This window comes from Stigmatopora nigra, chromosome 12 (assembly GCF_051989575.1).
Source record: "Stigmatopora nigra isolate UIUO_SnigA chromosome 12, RoL_Snig_1.1, whole genome shotgun sequence".
Classification (NCBI taxonomy): domain Eukaryota; kingdom Metazoa; phylum Chordata; class Actinopteri; order Syngnathiformes; family Syngnathidae; genus Stigmatopora; species Stigmatopora nigra.
Genome location: NC_135519.1, coordinates 9,699,734 through 9,717,863, shown reverse-complemented (window position 1 = coordinate 9,717,863; position 18,130 = coordinate 9,699,734). Strand labels below are relative to the sequence as shown.

Below are 18,130 nucleotides of genomic sequence, written 5' to 3'. Positions count from 1 at the left end.
TCACAAGCCTTGAAACCAATGAATCAGATTTGAACCAAGCACCACCAATGACCTCTAACATAAATATATTTATATATATATATATGTATAATAATCTTTATCTGCTGTGGATTATTCCCACGCCAGCCCAAAACGCACTCATGACTTCAGCTTCTGATAAATGAAAGGTTTCCTTGAAAGGTCACTGAAAGGAATGAAAACAAAGTGTCAGACCACCCCCACCTTCTCCATCTTTCAAGAATATTTATGCATTGCTGCCTCCTGGTTGTATCCCGCCTGAGAATTTGCTGCTCTGTGCCGAACCTCCCACATATTGCAATTGCAACCTCTTCTCACTGAATTTTTGGAGCTGAATTCATCACATCATGTCGAGAGACACTCGAGTTTCCCAGCGTGTCTATTTAAAAGCCCTGGCAGGCTTCATTTTGTTGTCTGGCTATGCCATTCGGAACACTGCCCAACTAAGAAGAGTGTCGTTTGTTGCCCTTTATCCTGGAAAAAAAAGTCAATTAGATTTCTTAGTCCCGAGCACACCTATTCAGTCTCTACCCCCCTTGCATGTCTCCCTCCTCAAACTCACCTGAAACAAATGAGCCACTCCTCTGCAATCTCTCCAGAAGCCTGATAACTATCCTAATTATTTGATTTGAGTGGAGTACAGAGTTCTGTCAAATTAACAAAAACGTTAAATAACATAATCGATCTTGATGAAGCAACCATTTTTACAATAAATTAATACTTTAAAAAAGGACATAGACGACAGAAAATACAAAGAAGTAAATTGAACTATTGTTTTGCCATTCAATTGATTAAAATAACTAATTATTCTTGATGTTTGCAGAGCAATACATTTATTAATAGATTAATGCAAATAATCATATTTAATCCCGAGCCACATCTTGTAACATACAAGACCGGAGGTGAATTAAAGTATTCTTAAAGTCAATAAATTGAATAAAAATAATCATCTCAGAATTTTTCCTTAATTAATCTTGATTATTCTTGGCACAATATTTATTTTATTGACAGGTTAATAAGACTAATCACTTTTTTTTCAAACTCTTGGCCAAAGCTAGTTATAGAAATTTCACACAAGTAACACAGATGTGAAATCAAGTATTATTTTGCCTAGTGATGTCATCATAGCATACAAATGAGACATCTTCCATGGTTAATGGCAACCAACGAGTGAAACGGTCACCAAGACTCCCAAACGGGGTTTGACAGTATGCATAAATTCAGCCCACTCCTCAAGTACACCGTGCCAATACAAACAAGTTTTGATTCACGAGTTGACAAATTCTTTCCTCGCCTTAATACCATATTTAGCCCGTGCAGATAAAATTGTTGTAGTAGAACTAATGCACTCAGCCGTGGTAATAAAAAAAGCCACACACTATACAAGCACATAGTACAGTCCAGTCCCTCTTATGGCGTATTTGACATCTGCACTGACACATTCACATTTGTGTAAATCCGATTGGATTTATGTGCGAGAGCGAGAAATAGCAGACAGGAAGCCAAATGTAACAAGCGACACAAGTCAGCAGATGTGGCGGCGTCAGGCCAAGGTCAGCCGATCATTTTGTGGAGATATTTTTGGAACGTTTCCATACTTTTCATGTCATGAAGCATGTTTTCCAATCTGGTTGTAACAACATTATTTTTCCTTGGAAGTAGATCCAAAGTCAACTTCATGTTATTCTTGTGAATTTAGAGCCTCGATTATATTGATATTCGATTAATCACTGTTTATTTTGCCAATAAGTCAACTAATCGCCTCATGTACAAATCAGATATTTGCCTAAAGATCATATCATCTAAATTAAAGAAAATATAAATCTACAAAGAAGGGTAGATAATTTCTATTTTTTTCAAATTGGTTTTTACCTCTTCACATCTAAGAACATTGACAATTTCTTTTTACAGGCACCAAAGGCCAAAACTCGCATCTTCAATATCTATCCATCAGCATTTTTCCACTCGAGTATGAGTAAGGCACTCCAGCAGTAGTGTGAGATGAAACCAAATGCACGCTCATCACAAGCAGTGAGAAAGGCATTGGGTGAGTATTGTAAGAGTGAGAAAGATGACTTGAGCAAGTTAGTGTGCGTGGGCAACTCATTTCACGGCCTCTAGGGTTGCAAAATGGGATAGGCCGAGGGCTGACATTACATTTTCAGTAATAACGCCATGTCCGAGGGTCATCATAACTCTGTAGAATATGTAGTTGTTCGCAAACATTCTACAGCAAAGGAAACTTCAAGTACTGTTAGGACCAACTCAAACTCGTCCCCAACCATTGTTGGCAATCAACATTCAATTTACTTTAACTAGATTAGCAGTGACATTTACCGTCCCTTTGACCCACTTAAAATTTGATCTATCGCCTTCATGGCAGCGAATGATTTTAATCGATATGAAAACCAAACTCGTAAATAAATGGCATTTCTGCTTGCGACTTGATTGTTGCCATTAGACAAAAACAATGTCAATGTATTTTTTCTAGATCTGGGTGAATATTGGCGGAAAAGAAATTTAAATTAGGGACTGGACTGAGGCCGACGCACTGACCACTCAGTTGCTGGACCGCGCCTTATCAAGTTGGCTCAAAATTCTGTCTAAAGTTTATTTGTCCATTTCAGAAGTTTTCCTATAGCTAGGCAACTTTTTTTTCTTTCTTGCTGGCTAATGTAATTTGAGCCGCGATGGCAGCTGTAGTTTAAGCTCCATCAGAACACATTGTTCTGCTTTCTCATTTTAACTGCGTCAGTCCAGTAGTAAAGTTCTCTTCAGCCCCAGTTTTACTAGCTCTTCCATCCAAAGGGACGGTAACTACTTTCACACAGCGCGGAGGAGGGGGGGTTTATGGTGTTGACCGTGTGTAGAGGCCATCCCTGCCTGTTGACAGGCTCCAGGTGGCGGCCTGTTGAACGTCCGGCCTGGGCGGGAACGCGGCAGACTCGGCTTATATTTTTAGCTACCATAACAAAAGTGTGGTCATTGTTTGGCAATAAGAAGTGGCCATTTCTTCTCGTACTGGTTTGAATTGGAGCCAATCGCTTCTGTCTTAGATCTCAAAACTCTGCCACTGGCATTCGGGGCTTTGACTTTACTCTGTCATCTTGTATGCTTACCTGCTGAGAAAGGTATGCGCCTGATACATTCTTTTTTTTTTTTCTTCCCTTCCCTCTCTTTAAAGCCGGCAGCAGCTGCCGCAGCAGATAATCCAAACAATTCGGTTAGCTCATGATGCAACGATTAGGATGCCAGCCTAGAATCGCATGTCATAAAAAAAAAGCTATTTGAGGATTCTGGACGACTAATCGGACTGCTGTGAAAGGTTTCCATGGGGTGCCAAGCATCAGGAGGGCATAGAGGCGCAGACAGGAGCTCATGGAATATGCATGAGGCAGAATATAGATAGAGTGAGGACTTGAATGGTCAAAACTACTCTGTAAGATTTAATCATAGCCAGTGAACTCATTGGCCGCCATTGAGACTGCTAGTCATCCAATTTATTCATTCATTTATTTGTTTAACTCCCTACTCTCATAACGGTCGTGGGGGTGCTAGAGCTAACTACAGGCACTAGGTGAGGGGACAACCATTCACGATCACACTCATACCTAGGGCATATTTAGTGTTCAAACAGCCTACTCTGCACTTTTTGTGGGAGGGATATGGAGTACCCAGAGACTCCACACTGTGAGGACTGACCTGGGAACGAACCCTCAACCTCAGAACTGTGAGGTCGTTACGCTAAACACTCGCACACCGGCTCACCTTAAATGTATTTATAAATATTTAAAATATGTTTTTAATATCGTACTTGCCAAAGGCATGATACATTTTTTTAAGGTTACATTTTTTATTGCAAATAATGGTCATTATTGTTTATTACCATTTTTTTTATTTACTGCCAACCCCCCAGTTCAACTGGATTGGACATCAATTGGAGTGAATGACTTCAAATTGAAATGTTATGTTGCTAATATTTATTAGCCTTATGATTTACATTAATAATGGAATTGTTTAACCTACCATAAAGTATCAGTTTTGTAGTTGTTTATGTTTGATTTGACTGTTTTAACTCAAGTAGAGTGTCATAAACAACTTTAATGCTGTCAACATTGGGCTCTTTTGAGGGTCTGTTCCCCTTTTGTTGACTTTTTGCATACTTTCCCTTTTGCTAACAGGCACCTCAAGCTGAATCATGTCTTGTAAAAGCTCCAGTGCCACTGCTTGGAATTACCCGGCGTACCCCACGTTTCCTGCTACCATAGGAATGAAATTCTTCCATATGGTAAGCTTTAGGTTGGGAGGAGGGGTTGTGAACCTCGCACACGCATATGCAGATATGACAGCCCGCTTACTTGTGTCATCCACTTCAATTTGCTGGAACATAAACAGCAGGCGTTAAATTCTTGAGCAATGAGAGCATCATTCTAGCGGTGACTTTGTACTGCTTGGGATAGGCGAGATGAAAAAGACCCATGCGGACTCCCGCAGATGAAATCGTCTGTCTTCATTTTCACAAACAGATCCAGGCGAGAGTGCTGAGAGGCCTTTTTCGCAGGTTGGCACGTCTGCTGAAAGCACTTTCTGGCTTCATGGTTATCTTGCAAAACAGCAGGAGCTGCACTGACAGTATAACTTTGATTTTGCATTCGTCAGAGTAATTTTAATCGAGTTATTTGATGTAATTTACCGATGCTTGTCAAATTCTAACTATTCTCGTAAAAGGATGTATTTCTTGTTACATAACCATCTTTGTAATCTAATGGCTTTATCCTTGAACAATTTTTAATTCAAAATACTATTATGAAAAGAGATAAAAAAAACAGTTCGCTCTTTTTCATTTATTTTTTAAACTAAGTTTCATTTTAAAAAAAATAGGTAGTCACCATTATCCCCTTTTTTACTTTGGATTAAAATATATTTAGAACATCAAATATTTTATTTAAAAATATTTTATACAAAATGAAGAATATGCACTAATGGTCTTTGTTTTATTAATTCAAAATATTGAACATTGAATAAATAGCGAATATTTAAATATTTTTATTAATTTTGTAAATAGAGACTTAATTTTTTCTCCTGTGCAATTTTTTTTAAATGAAAATATTTTGAAAAGTATATACAAATAAGATCTTACCTTTCCTCCTTATTTATTTTAAAAACAGAAAAAATCTTTACCCTCATTGGCTGAACATTCCAATCCAGTAAAAATAAATTGGACGTCAAGTTTCACCCATGCCACTGAAAGATGAACATTCTAAGTCACCAAAATTTATAGTCCTCGATTAATCATGGGGTAGCCACTGACCACACCTTTGAAAATCCTGTTTAAAACAGCCAAGTTCCTGCAGGGCCTCCACATTGTTAACATTAAACACTGTCAATAATGTCATAGTAGTGAAAAGTGATGATGTCATCGAGGCCTTCTTCACGCCCGGAATACAACGGCGACCCCACATTCCGGCCACTGAACCCTGACCTCTTCACCCCATGCGTTTTGTTTAAATTTTATGCTCCAAAGCATTATTCAGCCGCCACCAAAATTTAAAATAAAAGACGCAAAGTCATTCACGCAGGACGGAAGTATCATTACAGCCTTTTGCTAAATCAATTTCCTGCCTTGAGCTACGCCGTCGATCAATCGACAGGCGGCGCGACGCCGTATCATGTTACGCTGTGTCAAATTCCACTCTCTAGATCGCAGGGGTAAAGAGAAGAAAAAGTTCTGTGTTTCCTAAAAAATGTGTCCCGTGTTTCAGTCTCACCTCTCCTGGGATGGTGGTCCAGACAGGCAGACAGCTGGTCTCTGTGGGACCAGCTGGGAATGGAAAAAAAAGATGTACCGTATGTGATTGGGGAAAAAATTGGAAGAAAGTAGTACCAAAACAACTTTGACAAATGGAACTCTCCAAAAGGGATTTTCTTGGCTCTGGGTTACCAAAAAGGTGCTTCTCTAAGAATTCTACCAGTCTGCCACTTTAAAAAAATGTATTTCCTGAATCCTGTCAAAGAGGGTTGGTTAATACTAAATGATAAATCATGTTGGCCTTTGTTTTGCTTCCCATGCCATTGACTAGGACCGCTATCATGCATGCTAATTATCTACCACTGGTATATTTTAACACAATCACCAGGTAGAAGGCCTTCAAAAAGAATTAGAAATTGTTCATTCCAAATATGTCAATGTCTTGACTTTATATTAATTTCTTCCTTTTTCGTACCACTTATTCTTCACAATTTGGTATTCATTTCCAAACTCATTAGATGAATTAAAGTATAACTTTTAATCGAGATCATAAACTATGTGGGCGAGCGACCCTGAACCTTTGAAGACAATTACATTTAAATGTATTTTTGGAATAATTAGTTGATTTATCATTGGTTGCAATTTATAAAATAGTCTCATTCAAACTACTATATTCAAATACAAACACATTTCTGGAAATGTTTTGTGGTAAGTAAAAATCTTTAATAATAATATATCGTTACAGGTTGCCATTGATAGTGACAGCATACAATCCATTTGTACTGGGAAGGGTTGATGACACTAAGTTATCTCACTATGTACTACATATTTATTAATATTTCCTCCTCCCATGTAAATATGTTCTCTCTACCGAGACAAAGACACGGCCGGCGAGGATGCATCAAAGCTCTTGTTTTGAATTCTCGTCTTTTTGTCCCCGTGCATGAATGAATGATCTTTTCTTGAATAGGCTGGCGCCTTCTTCTCCCCCTCAGCCCTGTAGCGGATACACTCAGGGGTCAAGAAAGGTCACTCATAATTCAGCCACGTCATTAGGAGCACCAACGCATGCATAATTAATCGCTGACTTGCTTTTATTATTATTTTTGGGCAGTTTGGGGGCAATACTCTTTAGCATCTTTAAAATGTTACAAAGAGATACAATATTTGGGAGGACTAAGTAATATATTTGGGGTCAATTTAGTGGGAAAGAAAAACATTTTCTCAAATCATTCATGTTTAGGAATGGAACTGTTAGTTATGTATGTTTGGGAGTTCCAAAAATAAATAAGCCCAAATAAAAGAAAAGAGGGCCAATGGTGAATTACAGCAGCAAGAGGAAAGTGTGCACTCTATTTTTAACCCTGAATCTTAATGAACATTCCCTCTTCTCCCCTCCAATTCAACACACTACACCATTACTTCTCAGACACATCTAGGAGGTGGAGTTTATAAAAAAATCAAGACCAAAAATGACTCGGATGACACTGAATAAGTAATGAGATCATCTGTCTTGACAGTATGAACTATTTGACACATGGTTTTCTACACACCATATGGTAGTTATACACATGTACTGTGATCTTGATCCATGTTCACTATTTGTGGTGGACAAAATACAATCTAAATGTATATTTTATTATTTATAGACAGATTGCAACAGTACTCATCCAAGAGTGTTTTTTAATAAAGGCAAAATGTTAAACAAAGTAAAAAAGAAATACTTAAAGCTGACAGTCAATGCATTTCATTGAGTGCAAATACGTTATCACCACAAGCTGCTCTGTTTACAGGAGCACAAATATTTGTAGACATTTTTATGATTTTATTTTATTTTTTTCCCAGGGCCAAAGAGGAAGAGGAAGGTGGGAGGGGGCCAACGGGAGAGAGCTGACTATGAAGAGCCGCTGTCATTGGTTTTCTCAATGAGCCATCACCCCCCTCCTTCCTCACAAGAGAAGAGAAGACAAGAGAACAGAAGCGAGGCTTGGCCGGCTAACGTCGCATCATCCGGCCGCTCCACGCCACGCTTTCCTCGGCTCATCCCCACTCAACAAGTGGAGCTGCCGGGGCTGGTGGAGGTGGTCCGGGGAGGGGGGCGTGGACCTGTGAGCGACTAGCCACGTTCTTTGTGGCTTCTTCCTCCTGTGGACTGGACTTTTTTTTTCTTCCTTACTTGCCGCCAGCATGAGTGAGCTGGACGAGGACTTTGCCAAGATCCTGCTGCTCAAGGAGGAGAGGATCCGTGAGCTAGAGAGGCGCCTGGTGGACCGCGACCATGAAGTGCACGAGCTCAAGCGGAAGCTGCATAAGTGCCAGTCGGTACTACCCAGCGCGCAACTTCTGGGGCCGAGGACCCGACGCGCGCAGGGCATCTCAGCCGAGCCACAGACCCACCAGGACCTGTCGAGACACACCTTGCGCAAATACGCCAAAAGCGACTGGTAAGAACTTTTCTTTCTCGTTTGGATGACGCAGCTCCCCCGGAAAAAAAGCTCCTAATTGATCCGATCCATCATGCGCGTTCCCCGGGGAAAGGAGGGAGGGAGGGATGGAGAGATGGGGTGGTTCGTCCGTCCGGAGGAAGTGTGATGCATTATTGGCTTTTAGTAGCCCAAGTGCATGTCTGAGGATATTTAATACTCCATTAGAGGAAGAACAGATGCTTCCTGCTTGACCTGCCTTAAAAATTCACTGACCACCATTGACGGGGAAAGAAGTCTGACATTGTTGCCAACTGTCCTGAGATGAAACGTCTCTCGCCGTCAATGGCAGCCATAGATTGAAAAAGTAACAAAGTGCATATACACATTTCGTATTTTATGCCATCTAGTGGAAAATAATCAAACTGTTCTCACTGTCATCATATGTCACAAACGAAGATAGTGTTGGCCAAAAACAAAACAGATTATATAGAGATAGATACTACCTATATCGTTTACATACATTTAATGTTTAATGTCAAAATCAATGTATATTTCAAGTCTTCAAAGGAATACAAAGATTTACATTCTTTGATGACATTGCAATAATTCTTCTGTACCAAATATTTGTTTTATAAACTTTTTAGATATTTATTTAAGCCCTTTTGTTTTTCTGTTGAAGTTTACAGCCAGAAAGATGATTGAACAGCACATGATTGGACATCTATCATCATCGTAGCACTCAAAAAGACTCAAAGAGAATCCAAGAGTTACCAGACTGCATAAAAACTCTCTAATGGCTGCCGCCAACATTGAACCGTGCCGGTACAAACTGTCTCTGAAAACGTGACAACGCCCCCGCGTGTCATTCATATGTCGTGAAGCGGAACCGGTATGGGTGATGTAACGTGTTTTCTCACATCGGGCACCTGTGTCATACATGTCTTACATGATGCCAATCCCGGCGTATTCCGGCACGGCCGCATTAGAGTGGCAGCGTCATCGGATTACTGCTGAGGATCCGGTTTCTATCGATCGGGATAGGAAGAGGGCTGAGCTGGGATGCTTGGGGAGGTGAAATTGAAAGCCCTGAGGTGCTTTGAAGGGCACTGAGTGGGCGGTTTCTTTTTGTTTGGTTTATTTTTTTTGAATTATGGCAGGAGGATGAGGACAGCTTGATGGGAGGCGGCATGTTGGCGTTATCTTGACGCTGTCCACTCTTGGGAGTCAATCATCATTTTACAGTGAAAAATGTTGAAGTCCAGTAGGATCAACATATAGTAGTTTGTTGGTTTTTGCAGTTGTAGTTGAATGACAAACACCTGATGATGTTGTGGTGGACTCACCCGTCTTCAGTGCAGGAAGGCGTGTGCTCGATATCCACTGATGGTGGTATAATTGGGTGTGAATGGTCGTCTGTCCCTGTGTGTGTGTGTCCTATGTCTGACTGGCGAACAGTCTGGAGTATAGTCTGCCTTTTGCCTTAAGTCAACTGGGATAGACTCCAGCAACCCCCGCAAACTGTACGAGGATGTGCGGTACAGAAGATATGCGGTATGGAAGATGAATGAATGAATGAATGAATAGCATAATGACTTCCGCCAGTCTGTGAAGGCTTTCTGTCTCTTTGTCAAGATAACTTAAAAATGAAAAATTGGATTTTAATGAAACTTGGATTTTTTACAATAGGAAACAGAATAAGTTCTCAATTTTGAGGGGAATGATTGAATTTGGGCCTAGTGGGGTCACAATCAGTAATATATCAATGGATTTCAGTAAATCTTGAACTATGTAAAAGGTTGCTGCTGATCTTTTCGTTCTTCCTTTTTTTAATAATATGGCTAAAAAAAAGCGTGCACATTTATGTCGGCAAATAGTACAGTCATGTCAAAGTGATGCGATATTTTTGTACTGCTTATCCATGTATGTTTTGGGGTTGTGGGAGGAAACTGGAGCACCCAGAGAAAACCCACGCTGGGAGGGGGACAACATACAAACTCCTCACAGTGAGGTTGAACCCCACCAGGGTTTGAACTGTGATTTCAGAACAGTGAAATGGGTGTGCTAACCACTCTGAGCCATGACTCCTAGTAATTTATCCATTTAAAAATACAGAGACTTAAATTCTATTCAAATAAAAATATATGGCTTTTTTTTATTGTTGCTAAGGAGGAAGTGCCTGAATTGAATGAATTCAAACTCAAAGACTTTGTTGGAAAATGATGCCTTCTTGTTGATTTGGAGCCTCTCTTTGTGGGTGCTGGGCTACAATTTCTCCATCAAATTACATCTTTTGTATTTGCTCTCACAACCTACTTCCCAAATTGTTCTCATAAGCCACCACGTGACCTTTGCATGACAGAACATCCCATCCCCTCCTGTTCAGTTGAGCCTTTAAAATGTCATTTCTTTATCTGACGCTAGAGAGCAGCTTTGCTCTATACTGATAACTCGTTTTATATTTTAAACCGGTTTCTTTTAACATATTGGATGCCATGGACGATGATAGACGTCCAATTCATTTGAAGTGGTTGGTGTTGAAGTAAATGAACTGTTGTTCATTTGCTGCCAACCCTGCACTCTCACTTCAAGTAGATGGTTGTCTACTAATAATACACTGAATGTAAATTCACAAAAGAAAGATTATTGGATGACACAGGATGGGACGTCGATTACCGTGAAGAGCAGGGAACGAATCAAGACCCAAACAAAGAAGTGTTTTGTGTTCCTGTCTGCCGCATATTGTATTCCTTGTCAGATTTGACTTGGCACTTTCTTTCTCGGCTAAATTTGGGCGGCAGATGGATTTGGAGATGTGCACATGAGGCTCAAGATGAGACCGAGGGATATTTTTGTCACTCTCACAGTTTCTAAAGATCTCAATCTTTTTTTCAATCTTCTGAATACATACAAAAAGCTTATGCTGGATGCATCTTTTTTCAAGGCTTATAAATTTTGTTACTTTGGTAATTGGTTGCCCCTGGAGTGATTATTTTACATTTCATTTTGCTTTAAAGCAGTGATTTGTGTATTTTTAATTGGTTACTACAAAGATAAGTGCTTGGTTGGTTTATTAGTTCATGGTTTTCGGGTGAATTTATTTGTGGTCACTCAAATAAGTTTGGGCCTATGTTGAGTGGTTGATCATTAGGTAAGTGATAGGTAATATGTTCCCGATGGATTATCTATTTAATTCATGTTGTTTGATTCTGTATGGCTTGATTGTCAGACATAACTGCAAAGAAATCAAGCATATGCTGTTTTTTTATACTATCAGACCAGTAGTAGGTGATGCAGTTGTGTTTTGTTACTGATGCTGAATTTCAGAGGTTGGGTGGAAAAGTCTATCTGTCAGTTTAATGATTGAGTTGATTTCTTTGGATGCTGGTTCAGTGGTTGACTTGTCAAATGGTTATTTGTCTTTGAATTTTTTTTAAATTTCCATTTAATGTCAACATTCATTAGTTCTACTTCGGGGTTAAATTATTGATTGATTCATTAGTTGTTTTATTGTTTTTTTGTGAGGGATCAGAGGCATCTAGACTCTAGATTCTAGAATCTAGATGCCACCGATTCCTCACAAAAAAACAATATAACAACTAATAAACCAATCAATAATTTAACCCCAAAGTATAACTAATGAACGTTGACATTAAATGGAAATTTTAAAAAAGTGTCTAGAAGTCTCTAGACTCTTTAGACTTCTGGAGCCTTTTTTTAGAGACTCTAGAGTCTCTATAGTCTATACTCTATAACATGCACGCTTGGTTTCAAAATCCGGTTTCCTTCATTCCCATTCATTGCCAAGGGATGCACCGCCCCTCCACGTCCTGTAGGCGTCCTTCTCCGCCTGCGTCTGTCAGCCTCACGAGCATCCAAGACAGACGAGGAGGAGAGAGCACGAGAGAAGGAGATCCAGATCGAGCGAGTGAGAGAGCGAGCGAGCGAGTGAGCGGTCCCAAACTTTGCGTGGTCGAGAGTATGCCAGGAATCAGTGCGTAAAGGCACCCACCGCCTAGGCTGTGGATGCCGGATAAAGTTTTGCTGGCATCTCGGAGGACCTCCCCCCGATGCGACATGGGCACCCTCCGCGATTTGCAGTACGCGCTCCAGGAGAAGATCGAGGAGCTGCGGCAGCGCGACGCGCTGATCGACGAGCTGGAACTAGAGCTGGACCAGAAGGATGAGCTGATCCAGAAGCTGCAGAACGAGCTGGACAAGTACCGCTCGGTCATCAAGCCGGCGACGCAGCAGGTCCACACGCAGAACGAGCTGCACTCGGAGCACCAGCGCACCAAGAGGCAGGCCATCTCGGCCGAGCCCACTGCCTTCGACATCCACGATCTCAGCCACGTCACGCTGCCTTTCTACCCCAAAAGCCCACAGTAGGTCGACCACCTGTTGCCCCACTTTTTTCGGGGGAGGAGGGTTTTTTTGGGGGGTGTCCCTTGTTACGTCGAGCACCACTAAGATGTCAAAAAAGTCTTTCTCTATCAGCTGATTGAACTTTAACGCATTCATCCCATTGACGGTAACAGACGTCCAATCCATTTGGACTGGAAGCTCTCCATTCCAAACGGATTGGATGTCTATAGCCGTCAATGGCTGCCAATCGGCACGTGATGAACATATGTTCATTTTCTTTAGGATATATGGTTTTTAGTGTTGCAGCTTGGGTGACTTTGGGTGAACCAAAGTCAGAGTAATATATCATGGATTTGGGTTGTCAGCAGTCAATCAGAAACTCCCATTAGACACAGACTGACTCACTTTCTCTGGTTTCTTAGCTGAATATAAAATTCAGTCCAAAACTGTCACTTTACTCCCCTCTTTTCTAAACAGAAGAGTAGAATGGAAATCCAGTGCCGTTAGCACTAATCAGAGAGTTAAGGAGGTCAAGAAAAGCACATCCAAAAGGGACTAAAAAAGTTATTTAAAAAGTAATCAAAACTTGGGTTAAAGTAAAGAGTATGAATAATTCACAAAAGAAACAAACCAATAAAATGATAAGTGATGAAGGTAAAAGTACGAATGTGGGAGAAAAAAATTCAACTGTCCTTTGGCTGTGAATTTCAATGAATTTATCACTAGTAAAGTTGCAATGAATTTGACCTCATAGGCCGGCGGCAAATGAAAACTGGACAAGATTTAAAACGAACATACAAAATGAACCCTTCTCTTTCCAAAATAGAAAAAAAAAAACTATCTAGAAAAAAACTACACTAAAAACAGAACCAACGTAGAAACTTTATACTCTCATTGATTTTTTAAAAATAGAAAAACCTTAATAAAACAAAGTCTCAATGGCCAGTCTGACAGAATCAATTGTTTTATTGACAATGAGAAGCTAAGTTGTTTGAGGATCATTATGGGAAATCGAGCTGAAGCGTCCATCAGTGACAGATCATAGAATGGGCCACTCAAGCACATCTGCGCCCAATTCATTTATTCTGCTAAGAGAGTGGGAGGGTGAAAGGTGACGGCAAAAGGGGCGAAGCTGGTTCGATATGTCAGATTGTACTGTGAATGTGAGTGTGCCAAAGCCACTTTAAACAAACTGCCAGTCCCCCGACGAGAGTTCTCCCAGGCCCGGCTGCGTGTTTACTTTCAGATTTGGGCCGGATCTCCTCCTCCTTTTGCTGGCGTCAGCGCAGACTCTGGGAAAAATCTGAAAACCCTGAGTGTCAATCATCACTGCTGTGATATTCAATATTACCACTAGTAAATGTCCAATCCATTTGAACTGAGTGGGTGGCAGCAAATGAACTGCTTCAAATGGGATAGAAGTCTAGCGGCATCAGTGGCAGTCAATGAGTTAAGTACGCTGTGTGACATGTAAAAATCTTTTAGCACAAAATCGACCACTTTGTATGATGTATTCATTCATTTTCCGAACCGCTTTATCCTCATTAGGCTCGTGGGGGTGCTGGAGCTCATCCCAGCTGACTTCGGGCCAGGGGTCAGGAGACACCCTGAATCGGTGGCCAGGCAGCAAATGAACTCTTCATTCATTGCCAACCTTTGCAGTGCAGATGGATTGAATGTTTTCTTATGAGAAACACATTTAAATTCACAATAGAATGAAGGAAAACAGCCTCACAATTGAACACCACTAACACCACAAGTTTAGAGTAAGTTAAAAGTTTACTTTTAAATGTATATTAGATAGGATGTCCTTACTTTTAACTTTTTCCACTAGCCCTGTAAGATTTTACACCACTAGTAACAATTGTTGTGCCTTCCCTTGCAGAGGTTTGGTTATATATACAATTTTACAAGTGAAGGCAAATGTAAATAGATGGTCTGTAGGCCCAAAAATGGAATGCTTTTCTTCTTTAGTCCCAAAAAAGTCAGCTTTCTGATACTTGAGAACTAAAAAAGAAAAAATGCAGTAGTAGATGCCTCATATGAAATCTAAGAACAGCCCAAAAAAAAATACAAAAATAAGAGCCTGAAAAATATAAATAAATGTTTTTCACGTTGGGTGAATTAAAGGTCATGAGCGACTTTTGTGTTTATCTACACAGGCTTCATTTTGCTCGTAACATTCATAAAAGTGTGCAAAAGTATGGCTGATGTGAGTGCAGAATGAGGCAGTCCAATGAAAATTTCATGACAATAATCATTGAAGTAGTCAAGCTTTTATGTTGTGTGCCTTTACCATTAACTGAGGCTTTTAGTGGTGTTGGCTCCTGGCACATTTCTCATCGTCGCTATCCTGTTGAGAATTGATTTTCCTCAATATGGCTGTCTTACAAAGGAATGACTATGTGAATGTACATTTGCTTCCTCTCAGTTTAAACACATTGGACGACTTGCACTGTCAATTCAAAATGAACATTTTAAGACAGTCATCCCGCTTTAAATGGATTGGACATCTGTCGGTGTCAATTGGAGGCCATGTATTTATTTATACAATAACATACTACAAGTTTTTCTTTGTTGCATTGACTTTATTTCTCTCCATTTCATTCCCACCCACTACCTCTTTGTTACAAGCTTCTCGTCCTTTATTCCCGGGAGCCTCCTTCCCCGTTAATGCCGCCCTCCTTTTAAAATAGCATTCTTTGCCCTTACATGGGAAGCACCACACATTCACCCCTAAACATTGCCGCGCCATCAAATACATCATCGTCACTGGATCATTTTCCTTTTCTTTCTTCTTTTTTTTATTGCCATCTGCTCGGTGTCGCTTCCAAAATTATAAAAGCGGAAAGGCGACACATTTCCCGAGTTAGGCGACTTAATAAGGCCAATTTCATATCACAAAAAATGGACGACCTAATGCTGCCACCCTCTCACTTCAAATGTATTGGACATTTCGGGAAGCCGTTGAGTTAAAAAAGATGGCAAAATGGAATCTCAAAATGGCAAAATATTGGTGGCATAGTGCATCTTATCCAGAGAAAGAAAAAAAAATCATTATTTAATCCTCTAGCTGCCATTGACAAGGATATATGTCCAATTCATCTTGCTGGGTTAGGGAGAATACATTCCAATTGAAGTAAAGTATTATTTAGATAGATCTGATATTTATGTGATTATCCCACTTTGGGTATTTTTTTCTGAAATAATGGTCCAAAAAATTACAGTAACTCATTGGGTGTCACAGCTGGTAATAAAACTCCAATCATTTCTAAGTGGAAGTGTTATTGTTTACAAGTGATAAAATAATTGGTAGGGGGATGCCTTGAAAATATGCTTTATTATTTGTACTCATTGGCTACAGGTAATAAACTCATTTATTGATTCATTTATTTTTCATTCATTTATTTTTCATTATTCACATAAGAGGTGCTGCCAACTGGACTGGAACATCAATATCACATTTTTCTTTTCAACACTGATAATCATCTTTTCCCTCATTTTCCTGGTGTTATTTCTCAGCAAGACAATTAACTGTTGGGACCTTTTTTTATTTTTTATTTTTTATAGTCTACATCAGTCTTTTTTTGTGCAGACACCAGTCAAGATGAACGTTTAGTACCACACTCGGCAGCCTAAAAGTTAAAATCTGCCTTTGTTTTCCATAAAAGGTCTAAGGATCTAATCAAAGAGGCCATCCTGGACAATGACTTCATGAAGAACTTGGAAATATCGCAGATTCAAGAGATCGTGGACTGCATGTATCCAGTGGAGTATGGAAAGGACAGCTGCATCATTAAAGAAGGCGACGTGGGATCGCTGGTCTACGTTATGGAAGGTACTAGCATTTGATTCCGAGATAAGTGGATGAAAGTTGTACTTTACCATGTTTGGAGAAATAATAATAATACTGCCTGCTGGGAGAAACTACTGCATTGCTCTGGTGCTCCAGTGCACCAATGCATCCTTTTATGGTTCACAATAAAAATGGCCTTGCTAAGTATTATGTGGCCATTTCCGATGCATATTAAATACATTCATTTATTATTGACTAGTATTAAGCCTAACTTTGATTGATGCAATTCTTAATATATAACTTTTTTTCTGTATCATTTTACTGCATTATTCATAAAGTGACATGTCTCCAGCCAATCATTGGATGTGATGTAATCACGCAACGCAGCCAATCACGGCATTGACCGCACTTGTGCGTGTGGCTAAAGCTAACTCCGCTAATGTGAACATGATACCACGTCGACTCCTCAAACGCGCGTTAAAAATAACTTTTTAAAGGTGAGATGGCTGCAAATAGAACAACAAGCGTTGAAACTGGGGGACATCTTTTGTCTTTCGAGTGTAAAAGATCTCTTCTGCAAAACATGCTGTGTTGTGGGTGAGTTTGCTGATGTAAAAATATGAGCATTTAATGAAAACAGACGACCTCAAGGACCGACGCGAAAACTAAGGTAAGTCAGATTTGTGCAAATTCTGGTGTCATTTATTAAGATGCGTTATGCATGGATATTAATAATTAAATGTTATGTCTAGATCGTTAATGAATTGTAAAATGCATCTGGTATGCAGGTGGCACACTGTTGTGGTCGTGGCGAGCAATTAAATCAATGTTTAAAAAATATATCAACCCAACATGAAAAACAAGATATAATGATGTGATTCAGTACTGCAATATTGTTTCTATGTGAAATGAATAATGGACGATTTAGATATATAATTTCCAATTTTTAATCCATGATGTATTGGACGTCCATCTCAGTCAATGGTAGCGTATGAGTTAAGAGCCTGCAGCTGATAGAGTGTATCATAAAGGTTGGCATGCTTCTCTATTCAAATCTGGATTGTGATGTTGGCACAACAAAGCCATCACTTGTCTGTGACACGCGGACATGAGGCATCAAACATGTCATCATGGAGATAAAATGCAAAACGCGCCACCTCTGTCGCATCAAGCAAATTACATATTATTTCTTGGACTTTATACCCAAATGCATTTGCATACAGCGAGCAATGTAAAAAGGTGGAAACAATTTGCCCATGGATGTTGAGCTTTGTTTTTGTTGTAATATTTTTGTAAGAAGGGGTTTGTCTCCTCACTTTTGGGGTTGCCAATATCGTGAATATTAATTTTTCAATGCCACTGATAGCGGCAGATGTCCAAACTATTTGGAATGGGATAATAAACACAAAAAATAGAGCCTTCCCAGTCCAAAATAATTGGGTGTCTATCACTGTCAATGGCAGCCAGTGAGAAAATTTGTTAAAACAACAGAATTCAACAATTTATTTTTAGATTACTTTGAAAAGTTCACTTAGTCTTAGTCGATAAAACTTGAAAGACCCATGTGGCACCTGTAATATCTCTAAGGGAAACCTAAAATGTGACCCAAAGAAACCAAAGCAAAGTTTGACAACCTGTTAACTTGCTTCCCACGTAATTTAAACTTCGTCATTTTCCCTATAGATTGACAGTGCACTTTCAAAAAATCCAGAACTGCTATTTTTGTGAGGTTATTCATAAAACTCACCACCACAGAAATCCTGCTCTACTTAAAAAAGT

At 39.8% G+C, this 18,130-nt stretch overlaps 1 protein-coding gene across 5 annotated transcripts in view; it reads left to right on the top strand.

Moving 5' to 3' along the window:
* The first annotated feature begins 2,018 nt into the window (after positions 1-2,018).
* The window catches only part of LOC144205261 (cGMP-dependent protein kinase 1), a 65,810-nt gene continuing 49,698 nt past the window's right edge, over positions 2,019-18,130 (top strand). For 2 of the 5 annotated variants that reach the window (XM_077729500.1, XM_077729498.1), the window contains exons 1-2: positions 12,085-12,575; positions 16,227-16,393. In XM_077729500.1, coding sequence (XP_077585626.1) covers positions 12,217-12,575; positions 16,227-16,393 — 526 coding nt within the window. In that variant the 5' untranslated portion in view covers positions 12,085-12,216. The other 3 variants (XM_077729501.1, XM_077729504.1, XM_077729502.1) reach the window with 3 other exon arrangements.